The 22,172-nt window shown below is 34.8% G+C and overlaps 2 protein-coding genes across 2 annotated transcripts; both read right to left on the minus strand.

Moving 5' to 3' along the window:
* Window positions 1–2,758: 2,758 nt before the first annotated feature.
* Window positions 2,759–3,151, minus strand: LOC116124949 (secreted RxLR effector protein 161-like). The gene has a single exon (XM_031410699.1). The coding sequence runs from the start codon at window positions 3,149–3,151 to the stop codon at window positions 2,759–2,761; it is 393 nt and encodes a 130-aa protein (XP_031266559.1).
* A 12,618-nt stretch (window positions 3,152–15,769) lies between these two features.
* Window positions 15,770–20,779, minus strand: LOC116124980. The gene is made up of 6 exons (XM_031410721.1): window positions 20,700–20,779; window positions 20,031–20,153; window positions 18,276–18,410; window positions 17,658–18,197; window positions 16,781–17,415; window positions 15,770–16,487 (listed from the first exon to the last, which is right to left on the minus strand). The coding sequence occupies exons 2-6, from the start codon at window positions 20,146–20,148 to the stop codon at window positions 16,308–16,310; spliced, it is 1,608 nt and encodes a 535-aa protein (XP_031266581.1). The 5' UTR covers window positions 20,149–20,153; window positions 20,700–20,779; the 3' UTR covers window positions 15,770–16,307.
* Between the last annotated feature and the right edge of the window lie 1,393 nt (window positions 20,780–22,172).

Raw genomic sequence — 22,172 nt, forward strand, 5'->3', positions numbered from 1 at the left:
ATGTGTTCAAGGAAGCTGTATGGCTACAAGGTTTGTTAGCCGAAGTAAAACTGACTGATGGCAAGGCTAATGTACACTCAGACAGTCAGAGTGCAATCCATCTTAGCAAGAATCCAGTTTATCATGAGCGGACCAAGCATGTGGATGTCCGCTTCCACTTTGTCAGAGACTTAGTAACACAAGGGGTAATCGATCTTGTAAAGGTTTCCACTGAAGACAATCCTTCCGATATGGGAACCAAGGTTGTCTCACCTGCAAAGTTCAAACACTGTTTGAACTTGCTGCATGTAAGATAACCTGTGAAGACCAAAACAATGATGGAAATGTTTGGGTTGGCTGCACTGTGAAGGTTTATCATTCAAGGTGGAGATTGTTGTGAGTGAATGCTGAAACAGCGTCGTATTGAATTTAATGGAACTGTGTCGTTTTGAGACAGCTCCTGGAAGATCCTGACCGCTAATTCAAAAGGAAAGCCAACGGCTGAGATCAAGCCTCCAGTCAACACTATAAAAGGATTAGGGTTTCCTGTTATAACAGTAGATTAAATAAAAAGTTGAGAGCAGTTTTCGTTTTTCTTAGAAAACTAGGGTTCTTGCTTTGTGTCTGATTTTCTGTGTAATCTATGGGTTTCTTGAGTGGTTTGGGTTAATCAATCAAGGGAAAGAACTGCTGTGTTCTTGTTATAGGGATTTCCAGGTTAGAGAAGTCCTAGGGCAGATTACGGGTTCAGAAAGTGTTGTTCGATCTGGGTTTCTTGGAGAGTCTTTCTTTTCTAATTGTGACTGTAATCGGGTGTTCTTTAATCATAGTGCAGCGAACTCTCTTTCTAGAGTTCAACGTGGATGTAGCTTGCTCAAATCGGGCAAGTGAACCACGGTAAAGATCCTGTGTGTTGTTTGTGTTTTTCTGGTTTTATTGTTTGTTTCAGTTTGCATTATAGGTTGATTGCATAACATGTTGATTGGTTAGCTCTCTCTCAAAACAAGAAACAAGGACACATATTTTAATTTTATATGTAATATTCATCCAATTTATTTTTTGATTTCGAGGATCGGAACCCAGAAAAGGAAGAATTACGTTTGTATCTTCTTAACGCTGCACTAGAGGGAAATATTGATGCAGTTAAAAGTCAGTTAAATAATCCTCTGTTCAGTGATTCTTCATCAAGCCCATTAAGTGCCGCTTCATCACCAAGCCCATTCAATGTTGCAATAACAGAGAAACGTGAAACTATTTTCCATGTAGCAGCAGATGCAAATCAAACTGACTTTGTAGAGAAGATTATTGATGAGATATCAGCAGATGACCTCAAGTTGTAAAACGTAAAAGGGAACACTGCCTTTTGTTTTGCTGTTATGGCTGGGAATTTATCAATTGCTGAGAAAATGTTGAAAAAGGACCGAGACCTGTCGACAATCCAAGGTGGCCGTAGTTTGACTCCACTAAATCTAGCTTGCTATGTTTGGAGAAAGGGAAATGGCGTTATATTTATACCGGGAGTATTATGGAGGAACACTGACATTAGCCGACAAAAAACAATTATTTTTTTATAGCATCGATACTACTTTGTATGGTAAGTATTCACGTATTTCTTTCTTGCTTGATTTTAATCTTAAATTTATTTATTATTTTGAAGATATTGTATCATTTAGAAAATGTAATTCATAATAGTCCTTCAATATACTTGTAATGTATACTGCCCTTGCTTTCTAAATTGTGGGCTATGTGCTAAAATTATTTGGATGAATTTCTTAGATCTTGCAAGGGAATTGCTAGAAGGTGATGATAATGAAAATGAATTGGCTATGACCGAATACGAGCATGGCGACAATCTTTTGACACCCTTGCATCGGTTGGCTTTAACGCCCTTTCATCTACTGGACCAAAAGAGCAAACGTTACAAAACAACTTGTTAAGATTCTAGGGTTTATGATTAAACCTAAATCGGTCTCAAACAGGTCATCAATCAACGATTAAACACAAGACAAATGGAAATAAAAGTAGAACAAGCATAAAACAGGACACAGTAGTTTATAGTGGTTCGCCTTTACAGCCTACATCCACTCTCCAAGGCTCACACTAGGGATTTTATTGTCAATCAAGAATGTACAGTGAGAATGATTTCATCAGAACATAAGGGAAAAATCAAACAAGGAAGGAACACACCAATTCGTAAAGCCCTAACTCTCTCAACCCAAATTCTTGCCATTCCTTCTGGACCAGTATGTGTTAAATACGCATGCTTCACTCCTGGATCATAAGCCATCTGTCTTTGATTCTTCATAATCGAAAGATTGCTGGATCATTTCTAGAAAATTCTTCAAGGTGAGGAGCTGTCGCACCAAACAGGCTGTCGAACCAAACAGAAATGAGAGAGGGAAGGAAGCTACGCGAAAGTGTGAAGACCTAATTAGATAAGTCATTAAGTTTGCCAAAAACGATGTCGCATAGGAGAGTTCGACTGTAACACTTAAGCTGACTCCACCGTGGCAAATAAGGAGCCACGTCACCACAATTCTCCACCTTGGCTTCTTGATTTGTCACCCCTCCATGTGGCCTTGGAAATTTTGCCAGTTCACTCTTGAACTTGAAGCAGACTCATACAGAGCCTGTGCTTCTCAAATGGGATAGATTTGGTGAACATGTCGGCAGGATTATGAGATCCATCAATTTTCTTAGTCTCAATTTCTCCTTTTTCAATCATTTCCCTAATGAAATGAAGACGGACATCAATGTGTTTGGTTCTTTCATGGTAAACTTAGTTTTTACAGAGGTGAATCACACTCTGACTGTCACTGTTAATCTTCACTGTCTGTTGCTCAATACCCAGCTCATTGATCAGACCTTTCAACCAGGTGGCTTCCTTTGCTGCCTCAGTCAATGCAACATATTCTGACTCAGTTGAAGACAGGGTAACCATATGCTGCAATTTTGATTTCCAACTGACAGTGTTTCCCCACAAAGTAAAAACAAACCCAGATGTAGACTTCATTTTGTCTAAATCTCCTGCATAATCTGCATCACAAAACCCCTCAACGCACTGATCACAACTGTGGTTTTTCTTAAAAACAATTCCTGCTGATTTGGTTCCTTGTAGGTATCTCATAATCCATTTAAGAGCCATCCAGTGAGTCCTTCCTGGATTACTCATAAATCTGCTAACCATACAGCAAAACCTAAATCTGGTCTTGAGTATACCATCAAGTACATTAGGCTTCCCAGTGCACTAGCATAAGGTATCCCTGGCATTTCAAGTTTCTCAGTTTCAGTCTATGGACTCTGCTCATGTGAAAGTTTCAGGTGAGCACCAAGAGGGGTCTGAACAGATTTAGCATCCAGCATGTTGAATTTCTTCAAAATTTTCTCAATGTAGTCCTGCTGGACTAACTTTAGACTTTCAGAAGCTCTGTTTCTGACAATGGAAACACCAAGAATCTTTTGAGCCTGGCCCAGCTCTTTCATTTCAAACTTGGTGTTCAGTAACCTCTTTAGTCGACACAGCTCAGATTTATCATGGCATGCCACAAGCATATCATCCACATACAATAGTAAAAAAATATGTGTCAGTTCTGAGATTCTTTTATAGTAAAAACAGCTATCAAAATTACGTATATTAAACCCTATTTCTAGCATAAAAGGATCAAATTTCTTATAGCACTGTCATGGTGACTGTTTCAAACCATATAATGATTTTTTTAATAGACACACTTTACCTGTAGCACTGTTGTATCCTTCAGGTTGCTCCATTAGAATGCTTTCTTCCAAATCCCCATGCAAGAAAGTTGTCTTCACATCAAGTTGTTCAAATTCCAGATTGAATTGAACTACTAGAGAAATCAGGACCCTAATGGATGTATGCTTGACCACAGGAGAAAAAATTTCATTATAGTCAACTCCCTCTACTTGTGTGAACCCTTTTGCGACTAACCTAGCCTTGTACCTAAGTGCAACCTGAGTTTTTAAACCTGGTTTTCTTTTGAAAATCCATTTACATTTTACCACCCTACAGTCTTCTGGTTTATCAACCAGAACCCATGTATTATTCTTTATAAGAGAATCAAATTCTTCCTCAATGGCTCTCTTCCATTCCAATTTTTCAAATCTAGAAACTACTTCTTGAAATGTCTTAGGTTCATCATTCATCTCTTCCTCCACCTGAAGTGCATAAGCCACCAGGTCTGCATATCCTAGTCTACTTGGAGGTCTGATTGTTCTCCTAATTCTATCTCTTGATAATTGATAATCAGTTAAGTTTGAAGTATCTACACATAGAGTATTCTACCCTACTTCATGATCACCAGTTGTTTTTTCCTCATGAGTATCTAACTCCTCAACTCGACCTTGATTCAAACTTGGGCTAAAACTAGAGTCTGTCACTTCTAGTTCTAGGTGTCCAGCTTCAGAATAGGAGTTCTCAAATTCATCAGGTTTGTTTCCTAAACCAGGTAGGGTATTTTCTCTGAATATGACATCTCTACTCACAATACATTTCTTAGTTTCTAAATTCCATAACTTGTAGCCTTTAACCCCATCTGGATATCCTAAGAAAATGCATTTAATGGCTTTAGGTTTTAACTTTTCATCCTTAGAGTGAACATAGGCTAGACATCCAGAAACTCTAAGGTTTTCAAGGTTTATAGGATGACCAGTCCACCTTTCAAGTGGAACCCTAAAACCTATAGCAGATGAGGGTGTTCTGTTTATCAAGTACACTGCCGTATGGGCTGCTTCTGCCCAGAACTTGACTGGAAGTTTGGAACATGACAGGATGCTTCTTACCTTTTCCAGAATAGTCCTATTTATCCTTTCACAGAGCCCATTCTGTTATGGAGTATGTCTCACTGTCTTATGTCTAACTATCCCATTAATTCTACAGTAGTTATTGAACTCCTCATTAATGAATTCCAAAACATTATCAGTTCTTAATTTTTTTAGTTTCTTTCCACTTTGCTTTTCAAATATGGTTTTCCATTCCTTAAATCTAGAAAAAGCTTCATCCTTAGTTTTAAGAAAATAAATCCAAACATGCCTAGAATAGTCATCTACAAGGCTAAAAAAATACCTACATCCCCCAAGTGAATACTGCCTAGATGGTCCCCATAAATCAGAGTACACATACTCAAGTGGTGAGCTTGAGTAGTGCTGTCCAGTCCCAAATTTTACCCTGCACATTTTCCCAAATATACAGTGTTCACAAAAATTCAGATTCCCTGTTTTATCCCCACTCAGTAAGTTTTGTTTACTGAGCTCACCTAAGCCCTTTTCACTCACATGGGCAAGCCTTCTATGACACAAGGTGGTCCTATCTAATTCCTTAGTTGACCCAAAATTGGCCACTCTACCATCAGTCCTAACTTTCAATACATACAGCCCATTCTTTTTTTTAGCCTTCATGACAACCGGAGAACCCTTTAAGACACTGAGACTCTAGTAGCCTTATAATTCAAACCTATAGAGTCTAAAGTTCCAAAAGAGATAAGATTTCGTTTGAGGTCAGGGATATACCTAACATGACTAAGTGTTTTAGTTAGTCCACTATGGAGATTCAGCTTAACAGATCCTATTCCTTTAATATGATATACATCATTGTTTCCCATCATTACTTTCCCTCCATCTAAAGGTACAGCTAGTGTCTAAAATCCATTCATCCCTAGTACTGCCCTCTGAAATAACTAGGACCTCTAAACTCTCATAACCTTCTGATACTACCCCTGCACTACCTCCATCATCCTCTTTCTCATATTTCTTCCTTTTTTCTCTTAGGACAATCTCTCCTAAGGTGACCCTCCTTATGACAGAAGAAACACTTCCATTTCCCAGATTTGGACTTAGACCTATGTCTATTTTGCCCTCCCTTTTTCCAGTTCTTCTTTTCAGATCTTCCTCTTACTACAAGACCCTCACCATCACTCACATTTTTATCCTTAATTTTATTTTCAGTATCATTAGCTGAGATAGCTTCTACTACTTCTTCTAATTTCAGAGTCTGCCTACCATATTTCAAAGTCTCTACAAAATTCGAATAAAATTTGGGTAATGAATTCAACAAAATCACAGCTTGGTCCTTAACATCAATTTCAATAGAAATACTCTCTAAATCTTGAATAATCTTAAGGAAATCATTCTTATTATTTTTTAGAGATTTTTGTTCATCCATCTTAAACCCAAATAAACTTTATTTTAGAAATAAACAATTAGGCACAGTCTTAGACTGATAAAGTGAGTCTAACCTGCTCCATATCTCTGCAGCAGTCTTTTCCTTTTTGACTGCGTGAAGCACTTTGTCACCCAAGCCAAGGATCAGCGAGCTCTTGGCCTTGTTCAGCATGTCTTGTTTTTTAGTAGTGGTTAATGTTTCAGGTAACTCATCTTCTCCCTTTAGAGCTAACGCCAAGCCCTCTTTAACCAGTACTGACTCCGTATTTATTTTCCATAGTCCAAAGTTGTTCTCACCTGTAAACTTCTCAAGCTCATATTTAGTTGACATGTTTTCTCACAGATCAGAAAAAACATTTAGTAACAGAGAAGAAATCAGTTTAAGGAAACTCAGAGAAACGTATTTAGGCAAGATTAAAACAGAGAAACCCTAACTGGACCTTCAAACGAGCTCTGATACCAATTTGTTAAGATTCTAGGGTTTATGATTAAACCTAAATCAGTCTCAAACAGATCATCAATCAACGATTAAACCTAAATCAGTTTCAAATAGGTCATCAATCAACGATTAAACACAAGACAAATGGAAATAAAAGTAGAACAAGCATAAAACAGGACACAGTAGTTTATAGTGGTTCGACTTTACAGCTTACATCCACTCTCCAAGGCTCACACTAGGGATTTTATTATCAATCAAGAATGTACAGTGAGAATGATTTCATCGGAACATAAAGGAAAAATCAAACAAGGAAGGAACACACCAATTCGTAAAGCCCTAACTCTCTCAACCCAAATTCTTGCCCTTCCTTCTGGACTAGTATGTGTTAAATACGCATGCTTCACTCCTGGATCATAAGCCATCTGTCTTTAATTCTCCATAACCGAAAGATTGCTGGATCAGTTCTAGAACATTCTTCAAGGTAAGGAGTTGTCGCACCAAACAGGCTGTCGAACCAAACAGAAATGAGAGAAGGAAGGAAGATGCACGAAAGTGTGAAGACCTAATTAGATAAGTCATTAAGTTTGTCAAAAACAACGTCGCATAGGAGAGTTTGACTATAACACTTAAGCTGACTCCACCGTGGCAAATAAGGAGCCATATCACCACACAACTTTATTAAATCAAGCTCTAGTGTTAGTCGAATGCCTTTGGGAGAAGATATTCAAGGCAAAGCGTGACCAAGTTTGGGATTACTTAAATGAGCATCGTGATTTATTGTTCAAAGCAGCTCAATTGGGGAACTTCAAATTCTTGGGTAAACTTAACGAACTTTATCCTGATTTGGTTCATCTTAAAGATGATTACGAACAGACCATATTTCACATTGTGATTATATATCATCATGATGATTTGTTTAAGTTAATAGATCAGATAGGTTTCAACAAACAGTTGGCAGCATCCTATGCAGACATCAATGAAAATAGTTTATTACATCTAGCTACAAAATATCTAGATCCAAAACCACTAAGCAAGGAAAATAGTTTATTACATCTAGCTACAAAATATCCAGATCCAAGACCATTGAGCACGGTGCCTGTGCAGCTTTAGAAATGTAGTGAGAGTTACGCATTTTTAAGGTAAATATTTTTAGAGCTTCTTTAGTGTCTTATTATTTAATTATCATTATTTATACCTTGGAGAAAATACAAATTATTGATGACTCTTGATTAAAGTTTTAATTAAAATATTATCTTGTGATTATAATGTGACTTTTTTAATAAAATCAAATGCTAAAGATAGAGTTGAATTCCGATGGTAATGAATTTATAATTAAAAAATGAAGCTACCAACTTCTTTGTGTAAAATTAATGATTCATATTAATGATGTAGGATGTTGAAAAGCTTGTAATGCCTTCATTTAGAGAATTGAAGAATTCAGAAGGCAAAACACCTCGAGAACTCTTCACTAGCACACATGCAGGCTTACTAAAAGACAGAGAAAAGTGGATGAGAAGCATAGCTAGTCAATGCATGCTTGTTGCAACAATCATTGCTTTAATGGTTTTTCAAGCTGCTTTCCCTGTACCAGGAAGTGACAATGATAATGAAGGAAGGAATATTGAGTTCCATATTTTTGCTATGGCAGAAGTGATTGCGTTATCTTCCTCTTCGATTTCAATCCTAGTGTTTTTATCTATTATTACATCCCATTACGTAGAAAATGATTTTTTGATATCATTACCGCTTAAGTTGGTGGTGGGATTGTTAATGCTATTCATATCTATAGGAACCATGATGCTAGCTTTCAGATCAAGCTTTTATACAGCTTATGACCACCCTAGACCAAATGCAATCCTCATTCTTGGTATTATATTTGTATCTCTACCCCTGTTTGCATTTGATTCGTCACAGTATAGTCTTCTGAGGGATATATTGTACTCATTCTGTTTTAGTTTTTCTGTTAAGTCTATATGACATTGTTGTATTATGTATTTACAATTGCCAACCTGTAATTTCATTTGCAAACTGTAGTACCCGTTGGTGATAAGAATATTTGTTTATTAAGTGTATATATATATATATATATTTTCGATCAAAAATCTGTAGCATCCGAATTTGACAATAACAATTAAGTAAATATCTTCCGATGAATGTCCAAGTTCATTATATATACTTTTCTAATGGTCATGGGAATAATACAAATGAAGTTGATTAAGTAAACAATAAATTGGATATTACAATAAAACCTTTTCATAGTGATACTATCTCTATATAGGAATAAGAGTTAACATGTTCCCACCCAAAAAGTAGTCCATTGACAAATTCATACCCACCCACATTTTAAATACCATTTAAGTACCCAAAACATAATTTTATTAGTAGTTTTTGTTGTTAGAAAGGGCAAAATGGCCAAAAGCCCATAATTAATTAGGGAAAAATGGTCACCAAATAGTGGCTACCGAAGAAGAAGAATGGTGCACGTTGGCAGAAGATGGCACACATTAGCAACGTTAGATCCAACGGGTTTTTATCATTTTTCGACTGATCTTGACATTCAAAATCACTTCCGACACCACCCATAGAGTCCTGATCACCTCATCTATAAAGCTAAAGCCTCCATTTGCCGTTATCACTCACTGTTTCCCAACACCACCTCCATTTGCATGATTGACGCTTTAAGTCAGATTTTTGGTCGATTTCTTTGCCAAAACTTCACCCAGACACTGCCATCACACTCCCCACAACCCACTCTACAAAACCCTTACCTCCATCACCCATCCCTTGCTTGCTAATTGTTGGCCATGAATCACACGACCTTTCAACTTCCAAGCCGATTTTTTGTCAGTTCAGATGTCAAAAATTGTCCCTGCTACCACCAATCGACTCCCTAAATCTTCCTCTCCAAAAGCCTCAATATTCCCAATCCCATTTGCTCACCAATTTCCGGTGATTGAAGCTTCCCCACCTTAGGGTTTTTTGAGTTTTTAATGGATTAATTAAGTTTGATTCATACCATTTTTGTGTTTGTTGGATTGAAATACAATTGAGGAATGTTTGTTTGTTGATTTTCTGGTTGCCGACATTCCCTAACACCGACGACAATTGCCGACAATGGAAAAGGCTGAGAAGAGAAGAAAGAAGAGAGGGGTTTTGTTAGAACCAATATTAATCATGAGAACTGAAGGCATAAGACAGTTGTCATGTACAAAATCTGAAGTAGATTTAACATAAATAACTGATGCAAGTGTGGAAAAATCTTGTTCTTTATTAACAACAATATCATCAATAGTTTTTACAGTAGATAGAGGATATGCAGTATAAACTAATTTACATGTTTCAAAAATTGCATGTGTATTACAATTGCTAGAAGGAAATATTGAACTATGATTGTGTAACTATTAGAGTCATGAAAGTGACTATATTTTGGTGATAAAAAGACCCTATGTCTGATTAAAATGAAATCATATTGAGATAATTAAAGAATTTATGAATTTATTCACGAAAATCGCTTCCTAATATTTTTCTTATGAATTTAAAATGTTTGGAATAATTTTAGAAAGAATATGAGTTGATATTAGGTTGTGGTTTATGGATTAGGGGTGATTTTGTCTCATTTATGCTGTTTAGGGGGTAAACTGTCATACTTATAAGGGTTATTTTGTCACTTTTCAATCATGCAGGGACCAAAGTTATATTTTTTACTTTGTGTATAAAAAGAATGTGAAGGCTCGCAAAACGGGGAGGCTGTTCACCCAGATTTTTTGATGACCTCCGACGACCTTTTGGCTTCCCCTTGCACCGATCATCATCATTTCGCACTCACCACCGCAAATCACACCATTTTCCGGTGACTCTTCGCATTCCAGTCATCGTTGGGCCATTTTTCGGCCACCTCTAGTGATGTTTCACCTCCCTGGTGGCCGATCTTCCCTCCCCACACTCAGATCTATCCATTCCAAGCTTCAACTACTGCCAAAAATGTCAGAATCCACCATCACCGCCACCACGTTTGTTCACCTTCCAGCCGCAATCTCTGCCATTTCTGGTGACCTTTCATCTCCCCAAGACCTGATCTGAACTCCCCATCACCTAAGCTTTCCATTGGTACCTTCGGATCTCATTTTCGCCACCATTTGCCAGAAGACCCGCTAGAAAATTAATGTATTCCGACGTTGCGATTGTTCGTATTTCGGGCTGTCCGTTGGTCATTTTCGCTCCTTTTTCACATTATATCGCTATTGGTTACTTCCTCTCCGCCATGATCAGCTTTGTTTCGACCGCTTCAACCTCCATCGACACCACCATGAGTGGCTGAGTTCCCGATTGTTTGTTATGGCGTAGGCGAGATCGAGATTGACTTCGTTGCTCTCCTCATTAGCTCTCGACTGGTTGGATGAGCCCGATTGTAGGACATTTGGTAGTATTGTGTTTCGAATTATATTTGTTTTTGTTTCATGTTTGATTTCGATACTTTAATATGGTTTGAGCATAATTTGTGCTGAATATTGTTGTCCATCGTGATTAAATGTTTTCATAGAATTTACTGAATGATAGATATTGGTTTGAGATAATTAAATGATGAATATATTTTTCATTACTTCGCATCGATTGTAATTGAGTGGTGTTCGGATTTAATGTCATTTCTACTATTGTTGCGTTTATTGTGAAGTGGGTTGATTGGATGATACGTGTTGACAAATTGTATTTGTTAATCACATACCAACTAGTGGTATTGTCTTGTAGTGTTTGTGGCCGTCAATGATAGTCTTTAACCAATCGAACTTGAGTGATCGGGTGAGACATGATAGATTATACCTAGAGTGTTAGCAAACCATTTCATTGATTTACCTTGCCTTGTAGGTTTAGGGGATCGTTGAGGGTGGAGGAGAATTGTGTGAGTTAGTCTCGTGTCAGCGGTAACGTTTTTATTATAAAGTCTTCATTAGTTTTAATTTCAAGCTTTTATTATTTGCATTTAGTTTGTTTAGTTTAATTAATCAAAATTGCCTATTTCATTTATGCTACTCAAATACATTAGGTTGTTAGTCTTGCTCTCTGTGGATTTGACCCTGCTTACCACTAACTACGGTATTTAGGTTTAATTTTGTGGCTATGACGACCGGTTCGACCGTAACACATGACTGATATTATTGTTGAACATAGATGGTGTATCATTACTGTTACATTCAATTTTAGAATACATTGAAGAACTCTCTGGTAAGACTTTAGACTCAACAGAATTGACAAAAGAAGTAGGTTATTTTGACAATGAAAAGTGAAGAGACAAAGTAGATGGAATGATCAACTGGTATAACCCTTCTTTAAGTTCTCCTTATAGTAAGACTTTCTTGGTGATTTTGTCCTTAACAACACAACAATTAAGATTAAATTCAACCACAACATTATTATCTTTAGTAAACTTAGAGATGCTAAGAAGGTTTTTAGTAATCCTAGGGACACATAACACATTTTTCAAGAATAAGCATTTAGATTGTAGTTTACTAGGAAGTGAAGTAAAGCCTGTATGAGAAATAGGAAGAAACTCACCATTGTCTACCTGAAGTTGCTCAAAACCTCCATAATCCTTGCTGGCACTTAGTTGGTTGAGATAAGATGTGACAGGGTCTGTAGCTCTAAAATCTATGTATGAAATAGGATCTTGGACAATGGATGAAGAAGTAGTAAAGGTTAATAGTCCACTAACTAGATGTACAAAATAAGAGTAAACAGGAAATGAGTGTTGATCAACAAATGGCATCTGATTCTGAGATTGTGCTAGGTGAGCAGCAAAATGAGCTTGATTAGGTAAAGAAGTTTGAGGCACTTGGTTTTGAGAATTTGGTGCAATGGTCATACTAGGATGATTATAAGATTGTTGTGGTGCTGTAGAATGATTGTAGGTTTGTTGTGGTATGTGCTGATTGAAGTTGTGAGATTGATGACTTGGTATGTTGAAACCACCAGAATTGGAATGAATAGGACTGCGAGGACCAGAATATCCTCCTTGGCTTTGTGAACCAATACTTGGCATGACACCATTATAAGTAGAGTTAAAATGATGATAACATTGAACAACAGTATGTCCTGCTTTATTACAAACTTGACACGTAGGCCGACCTCTACCATGACCTCTTGCAAAGGAATTGTAAAGTGTAGGCTGATAATGTCTAAAAATAGAACCATTAGAGGAAACTTGTTCTATTTTTCCATTAGAGGGAGCTTGTACTATCTATCCAAAATGCACATTGTGTGAGTGTTGTCCCATCTATCAAGTTGAGATTGGATAAGTTTGATTGAAATGAGAGTTCCCAAAGTTGTTCAATGAAGGAAAAAATTTGTGGACAAATTGAATAATCTAGTGGATTCAGTAGAACTAGATTGACGAGTTTCAGATGATGAAGAATGTCTAGTAAAAACTGTTGAAGCAGTATTAACTAAACTATTATGAAAATCAACTAAAATGAATGTCTCTAGTCTGATTTTATATTTTTACGGTAAAAATTGAGCTTCTTGTAGAGAAATTGAATCAATCTTGGACTTTATTCTAGAAGTGAGGTTAACCTCCACTGCATTATACTTAGGACCTAGTCCATCCAATATGTGTTGAAGCAAATCTTCTTCTGATACAATTTGTCCACTGGTTGATAAACTTTTAGCAATATCTTTCATTTTGCTTACATATTCATTGATGCTGAGATTATTATTCTTGTGAGTAGTTTGAAGTAAATTCTTCAGGTGAAGTGCTCTAGCCTTTGAGTCAGGGATGAACTCTTTTTCAAGTGTAACCCAGATTTCATAAGAGAATTGACACTTCGATACTTGTCTAAACATGCTTTCAGAAATTGAAGCAAGTAACTAGCTAACTAAGAACTTATCAGTTCGTTTCCACAGAGGATAAGCTGGATTAATTTTTTCCTTAACAAGATCATCCAATATGTGTTGAAGCAAATCTTCTTCTGATACAATTTGTCTACTGGCTGATAAACTTTTAGCAATATCTTTCAATTTCCTTACATATTCACTAATGCTAAGATTATTATTCTTGTGAGTAGTTTGAAGTAAATTCTTCAGGTGAAGTGCTCTAGCCTTTGAGTTAGGGATGAACTCTTTTTCAAGTGTAAGCCAGATTTCATAAGAGAATTGACACTTTGATATTTGTCTGAACATGCTTTCAGAAATTAAAGCAAGTAACTAGCTAACTAAGAACTTATCAGTTCGTTTCCACAGAGGATAAGCTGGATTAATTTTTTCCTTAATAAGATCATCATCATTTGTATAATCATCTTTATCACTAGGATTATCTGATTTGTAAGCTATCAATGGAGTTGGACAAGGAACCAGACCTGTTACATGATCATCAAGTTCATCATGAGGTCCAATTGCTAAAAGAACTTGATAGTGTCAAAAATGATAATTGTCTCTGGTAAGCTTTGGATTGATAGTCTAAGGACTAGAGGAAACAACAGATGCTAGAAAATTAAGCGAGTTGTGTATCATCATATCAAAATTCATTGATGACTTAAAGCTTTCAGACTTTTCTGACATTTATGTGAGTCAAATTAGCTCTAATACCATGTAAAACTTAGGGTTCGAATTGAGGAATTTGAGAGAAAAATTAGAGAGAAGATGGATATTGGATTTCAGTAGATTCAACAACAACTAAGCTTAATATACAATAGCTGTTTTATAACAACTAAACATAAGCTAAAACTACATCACTTTGCCTTAGACTAAAACGACATCACTTTGGCTTGATTACTCTTAATACAAAAACAACTACATTTTGAGTTACATAGTGAAGTACCTGCTGAAGGTCTTCTTAATAACATGAAGTTTATATTAATCGAAAAAAAGAACCATACACCTAATTTAGGGGACATAATGACTTTTATCCTTCAATTTTTATAATTCAATGAAAACAATATTACAATTATATGATAGTAAAGTAAAAGGAAAAAAAAAAAAAAAAAAAAGGCAAATGAAATACCATACTTTCAAGTCATGCTGTATGAGAGATGAAATTATTTTCTAAGAGAGCGAAAGTAAGATTGAGAGATCTATACATATAAATCATAATTTTCTTGGATAATGGATATATTTTGATTACTTAAGCGTATGCCTTCTCTAAACTCCTGATCACGACGAAAAGAAAGTGATATTTGTTACAAATTTTTACTGAAAGAAATTAATAACAATAAATATAAAATTAATGCAAGTTTTTATTTGCCAAATTCTGAAATATATGTGAACATTATTTGTGATATATGCACTTTCGACAGTTAAGCACAATTGTGATTCTCGTTTGATCGTTTACGCATGTGGAGACATTTCCAGTATATGTATTTGATTACCCTTTTCTCTTTGTACATGTGTCATTATCTAAGATAATTTATATCTTAATTTGCCTTATGAAACTTGTGCAAAAAGTCTCTTTGAAGGTGTCACTCTATTTTTAGAGTGGTCCAAGGAAGTTGGTAAATGTTTTTACATGTGTACGATTGAGATTTGTTTTTGCAAGGATATAAAATGGGTCATCTTCTTCCTTGCAAACTAACCTGGTTTCTGCCTTCTTTTTGCTGTGAATTTTTTCTGAGTATTCTTGCCCAGGTTCATATTGGTTGTTGACTCTATTGACAATCATAGTATCTTTGATCGAGTTATGGGACGATGTTCCATTGATTGAAAACTTGAAGAGAATCAAGTTTTGCAGCGAAACGGAAGAGTTCCGCCATTGAAGCTCATGTGGAGCTTGAACTGACCAAGCCGTGTCTTGGGTGGAAGCTTGCTGTAGCAGAGCACTGAAGGGATTAGAGAGTGGCGTTAGAGTCGTTTAGAACAGGGAGTGTTCTTTCATTGTAGTACTTAACACCCAACTCTGGATTTGCTTGTAATTGTAATTGTTATAGTGGATTGGCTTCTTTTGACGGGTCCCATGGATGTAGGCTAAAATGATTATTAGCCAAACCATGTGAATCTATGTGTGCTTTACTTTTATGCTCATGGTTGGTTGTTTATTTTGTTGAGTTGATGAACATCAAGGAAAAACGTTAAATACCCATTGAAACCCATTCCGCTGTGCATTAAAAGAGTTCATATACTCTTTCAGTTAATATAACAGATAATGCAATCTATAATAAACAACAAATAAATATTTTTATCACTGACCGGAGAACTCCATTTTGGGTAGTACAATTTCATTAATACATCAGATGAAATTACAGGTCGACAGTTGGAAATGACATATACAACTTTATTTCTGTTTCCTAACATTGTACTGGCTTGGAAAAAACCAAAAATGGAATGATGAGGATAATATATCTCTCAAAAGACCATATTGGGACAAACCAAACACTAATAACGATAGAAATACAAATATAGTACCTAAAATAGGGATTGACATCGACTTATAGTGATTATAAGCCAGGTAAAAGCATGAAATGAAGGCTAACATCATGGTTGCTATAGATATGAATAGCGTTAATAGTCCTGTCAACAACTTAATCGGTAATGATTTGAAAAAATCATTTTGTGCATAACGGGATGTAAGAATAGACAAAAACATTAGGATTGAAATCGAAGAGGAGGATAATGCAATTATATCTGCCATAACAAAAATACGGAACACAACATTACCTCGATGGGTAGGTGTTCCTTCCAAATTATTGTTACCTCCTGCATCATTGACACCTCCTGGTAATGTGAAAGCCGCTTAAAAAACCACAGTAGCAATGATTGTTGCAACAAGCATGCATTGACTAGCTGTGTTCCTCATCCACTTTTCTCCATCTTTCTGTAAACCTGCATGTGTACTGGTGAAGAGCTCTCGAGGTGTTTTGCCCTCTGAATTCTTCAATCCTCTAAATGAAGGCATTACAAGCTTTTCTACATCCTACATCATTAATATGAATCATTAATTTTACACAAAGAAGTTGGTAGCTTAATTTTTTAATGATAAATTCATTACTGTTGGAATTCAACTATATTTTTAGTATTAATTTTATTTAAAAAGTCAAATTATAATCATAAGATATATATTTTAATTGAAACTGTAATCAAGAGTCATCAACAATTTGTATTTTCTTGAAGTAAAGGTATATAAATAATTTGTATTTTTTCAAAGTAAAGGTACTTAATAATGATATTTAAATAATAAGACACTAAAGAAACTCTAAAAATATTTACCTCAAAAATGCGTAACTCTCGCTGCATTTCTAGAGCTGCACCTGGCACTGTGCTCAGTGGTCTTGGATCTGGATATTTTGCAGCTAGATGTAATAGACTATTTTCGTTGCTGTCTGAATAGGATGCTACCAACTGTTTGTTGAAACCTATCTGATCTATTAACTTAAACAAATCATCATGACGATGCATAATCGCAATGTGAAATATGATCTGTTCAACATCATCTTTAAGATGAACCAAATCAGGATAAAGTTCGATGAGTTTACCCAAGAATTTGAAGTTCCCCAATTGAGCTGCTTTGAATAATAAATCACGATGCTCTTTTAAGTAATCCCAAATTTGGTCGCGCTTTGCCTTGAATATTTTCTCCCAAAGGCATTTGACTAACGCTAGAGCTTGATTTAACAAATTTGTTTTGTCATTTTCGCTCGTTTGGCCTGTTATCTCTAATATTTTCTCCCAAAGACATTTGACAGACTCTTTACTTCTATTATTTTGGTCCAACAGATGAAAGGGCGTTAAAGCCAACCGATGCAAGGGTGTCAAAAGATCCATGCCATGCTCGTATTCAGTCATAGCCAATTCATTTTCATTAGCATCTTCATCTTCATCTTCTAGCAATTCCCTTGCAAGATCTGAAAAGGTTATAATTAAAAAAAAAAAAAAAAAAAAATAGAGAGAGAGATTGCTTTGATTCATTTACCGAAAAATTCGGAAGTTAACCAAATTACGTCCATCATTATATGTAATTTGTCCATTTACTTATTTTAGTCAAACAGATATTAATTCTATGATGAACTTATCATGTTATGCATTCTATATAAATAAAAAATTTAAGATTAAAATCAAGCAAGAAAAGAAATACGTGAATACTCACCGTACAAAGAAGTATCGATGCTATCAAAAAATAATTGTTTTTTGTCAGCTAATGTCAGTGTTCCTCTATAGTACTCCCAGTATAAATATGACGCCATTTCCCTTTCTCCAAACATCGCAGCTAGATTTAGTGGAGTCAAATTACCGCCACCGCGGATTGTCAACAGGTCTGGGTCTTTATTCAACATTTTCTCAGCAATCGATTTGTTCCCAGCCATAACAGCAAGACAGAAGGCAGTGTTCCCTTTTACGTTTTGCAACTTGAGGTCATCTGGTGCTATCTCACCAATCATTTTCTCAACAAAGTCAGTTTGATTTGCTCCTGCTGCTACATGGAAAATAGTTTCGTGTTTCTCTGTTATTGCAACATTGAATGGGCTTGGTGTTGAAGCGGAGCTTGATGAAGAAGACGCACTTAATGAGCTTGATGAAGAATCACTGAGCAGAGGATTATTGAACAGACTTTTAACCGCATCAATATTTCCCTCTATTGCAGCGTTAAAAAGATCCAAACGCAATTCTTCCTTACGTGGGTTCCGATCTTCAAATTGAAAAATAATTTGGATGAACATTACATATGAAATTAAAAAGTGTCTCATTGTTTTGAGAGAAAGCTAACCAGTCAACAAATGAAGTGAAGGTAACCACTGAATATTTTGTTCACATCGTTCCAGATTGTGCTGCTGCTGATTAATATCTATTGGAACTTCCGTTGATTCATGATTTGAATTCCCACTTCCAGGGTCCATTTCTCCTGAATAAAGGGGATCGATTTATTTTTGTCATAAGATATGCTACAAATACACATATGATGATATGATATTCATTGGTTAGACGAAGTGCCTCTCCCTTGAATTCTAATTATTTTTATATTCTAAACAGTGCGAATCCTTATAAACGTAAACTAAAGCAAACCTTATAAGTTCTACCCCAATACATAAATTTCAATACATACTTACATATAAACTAATTTAAAAAAGCATTGTCATGTAAAAAGCTGTGCAATTTTTATCACTTGAGGAAATAAGAATGCTTAGAATAGTAATAATTTAATTAATAATTAATACTAAAATTTATTACCCATTCAAATTAACTAATAAAAAAGTTAATAAAAATATGGTTAAAATTATTCATTTTTAAGAAAATACCTTTTAAGAGATGAACACCTTTTTATTTGCTCATTTTCATAATACTATTTTTAGACAAACATATTGAATACTGAAAAATGAATTTACAAACAAATAAACTCTTAAAAGACAAAATTTCAAGTATTCTTATCAACTTAATTTATAAAGTTAATTCGTTCATTGATGATTTGATGACCAAATATAAAAAGATACGTAAATGAAAAAATTTAACTGGAGACATCTTAAAATTTATATATATGTGTGTGTGTGTTTAAGTAACACTAATCCTCCCTTTCTCATTTTTTTTATTTTTCTCTGACGTCTTTCTTCTCCTTTCTTCTTTCTTGTTTATTTTTCTCTCTTCTTCTTTTTTTTTTTTTTCCTTTTCTTTTTCTTCTCTGCCGCCCCTCTTCTGCTTTCTTTTTCTTCTCTTTTCTTCTTTCTTTTTCTCCTCCTTCTCCTTCTCAATCCCTTCACTCCTCCAAGATCCAATCTGAGCAAGACCACATCTTGCCACTATCTGGCCACCCCTTGCCTAGATCGTGTCGGTATGATCCAGTGAAGCAGTGGCCAGATCATGGTCGCCCGGTCTGTTCACCACTACACTACCACAAACTTTTTTTTTTTTTAAATATATTTTGCATATTTAGTTTTTGAGCTAAGAACTCAATAGATTTTATAAATTATAAGTTTTGTGTTAAATTTTTGGAGAGTTTGAATTATAAATTTTCTTGATTTGGTAAGTAGTTGAGGTGTGGTTGTGGAAAAAAAATTGAGAGGAATATATTTTGGTGAGGAAAATTTTGTTTTGGATGGGAATAAAATGATAACAAAAGAAAGAGGAAATTTTAGGGTGAATTTGAAAATTTTGATGGGGGTGAAAACAATATTTTTATAAATTAAGGAAAATTTTATTTCATATATGTAAATTTAAATACTTTAGGCCAGATTATTACATTTTGGTTAAAGGGTAATAAGGTCATTTCAATAAAACGGTTATTAACAGAGTGAGGGTTTCTTAATCAGGACAATAATTTGAGGTGTTAGATTTTTTGATGGCTGAGATTCGTTCGTATTAAAATTAGTTACCATACAAAATTCATGGGAGAGAGAAGGGGAAAGAGACGAGGAGAGAGAAAGTGAAAGAGATAAGGCGAGATAAATTTTTACAACCGTATATCAAATTTAAAATCTTGGTGATAAAAATTCTATATATAGCATCTGTGTGTGAGAGAGAGAGAGCTGACCAGGAGGCACAATATGGCTTGTATTTGGTTCTGAAGATGATGGCCCAGCATCTTGTGGCAGCACATCAATAACTTGCATTTGTATTTCAGGAATTGAACTTCCATTTGTCGGCTCCATGTCTCCTGAACAAATGGGATTTATTTTTCGTTATAAGACATGCTATAAATACAAATACAATCTATATATTCATTCATCGAATTCTAAATTTTTCCCATGCATTTCCACATCTAATTGTGCATGAATCCTTATAACATACCATCTTATTTTATCATCTGACTTTAAATTTGAGACATGACATTCTGTTGATAGTTGTTTTAGGAGAGAGAATTTAAGAAATATCATTAAATACATCTGCCTTTTAAACCAAGTTTTGTCTACTAATAAATCTACACCATTTAGACTAATATTAGACATAAAAATTGGTATTATTCATGAAGACAGTTGATACAAACTAGCTAGAGATTGATTACGAATAGAATAATAGTTCTGCATACAAACTGCCTCTAAACTCAATAAATTAATTACAACAATAAATGAGTTACACCATATTTGTTTCTATGCAACAACTAAAATTATATATTTAATTCGCACATTGAATATATATATATATATGCATACATTATTTGTACATACAATGATAATGATTCTGAAAAACTGATGGGAGATACCTCAGGTGAAAGGTTGATTGCAGGCAAAAATATCTGAAGGGCGCTTGTTGGCAGATGAATTTCGGAAGACTGACCTTGACTACAATGCAGTACTTTGCACAAAACTTGCATACTATGTCTCATATATACAATTAGTTCAGTCTCAAAGGGATCCATAGAAAATATGTTTAAAAAGGATTAAATGCTAAGTGCAAGAACACAAAGGTTCAGAGATTCTTTGTTTTACACACCTTTTATCACCTAATGTAATTAAATAAAACCTCTTTTTAGTGGTAATGCGGTGGTAGGAATGGCCACTATGAACTGATAAATCATACCTATATCTCCTTAGTGATTAGGAATAAAGTGAAGAACATTAATTAACTAAGATATATTAATTAAACCCATCTTCAGTGGTAATAATTTGATTAAGGATGCAACTTTAGCAAAGAAAATGCCGCGTATTGACTTGGAATTCGTTTGGTCTTTAGACGGATTATCATGATATTCTATATCCTTTGTTTTAAGCTTTTTCAGATTTATTTATTCATGTAATTATAGTCCTCATCAGTGTCGATATAAGTTGACAATCACAACCGATTCATGTAACAGGACCATAATTTTGATTCTTCTAGCAAATTAATCAACTATTACGATGAACTAATTAATTGCTAGGGTTTTCTTAATAATATTTTTATAATTATATAAAACTATTTTTTTTTTTTTTTTACTTAGTTAAGCTCCATTTTGAAATATAAATTATTTAATTGATTTTTAAAAGAAAAAGATTGAGATAAATGTACCATGAGCAACCATTTAAAAATATAAAGACCAATAAAAGCATAATGTCAGCTTTTTAGTTCTGTAAATTAAGACTCCTCGTTATTCTCATATGCTTTTCACATCACCTTCTGCGATCTTACTTAAACGAATTAAAAATTGTGAACCCACAATAAACTAATTGTTGATCGAATTAACAAAGAACCCCACCGTAAAGAAGAAGAATTAATATTCTATAGATCCATGATTTCTGTATTGTATATGAATTACTCAAAAAACTAAGTCCAATTAATCTACTATTTTTACACATGACGAGAACATTGAATTTAACATTTTAGATATTCTAGAAGCTAGTTAAACCAATCAAAAGAGGTTAAGGGTCATGCTAAATAATGGGATTCGAATTACTGTAAGTATTTTTGTTAATTTATGAAGATGTGTGTGCACATTCATTCCTAATGTTTACACATTTATTTGGCTAAGTACAATCGTATTTGTAATTTACATATGTTGTAATATATTGCATAAATGTGTACATATTCCGTTAGTCTGAACTTATGGCAAATATGTGTGCACATTTTACTTAGTTTTGTAAATATTTTTTCTAATCAAACCTTTTAGCATAGGTGTCATGTTTTCATTGCTTGTTAGGATATTTTACAGTTCTGAAATATGTATGAGATGTCCATTTACAGGTATCCGATGTTTTAGAAG

The sequence above is a fragment of the Pistacia vera genome, unplaced genomic scaffold (assembly GCF_008641045.1).
Source record: "Pistacia vera cultivar Batoury unplaced genomic scaffold, PisVer_v2 Contig158, whole genome shotgun sequence".
Classification (NCBI taxonomy): Eukaryota; Viridiplantae; Streptophyta; class Magnoliopsida; order Sapindales; family Anacardiaceae; genus Pistacia; species Pistacia vera.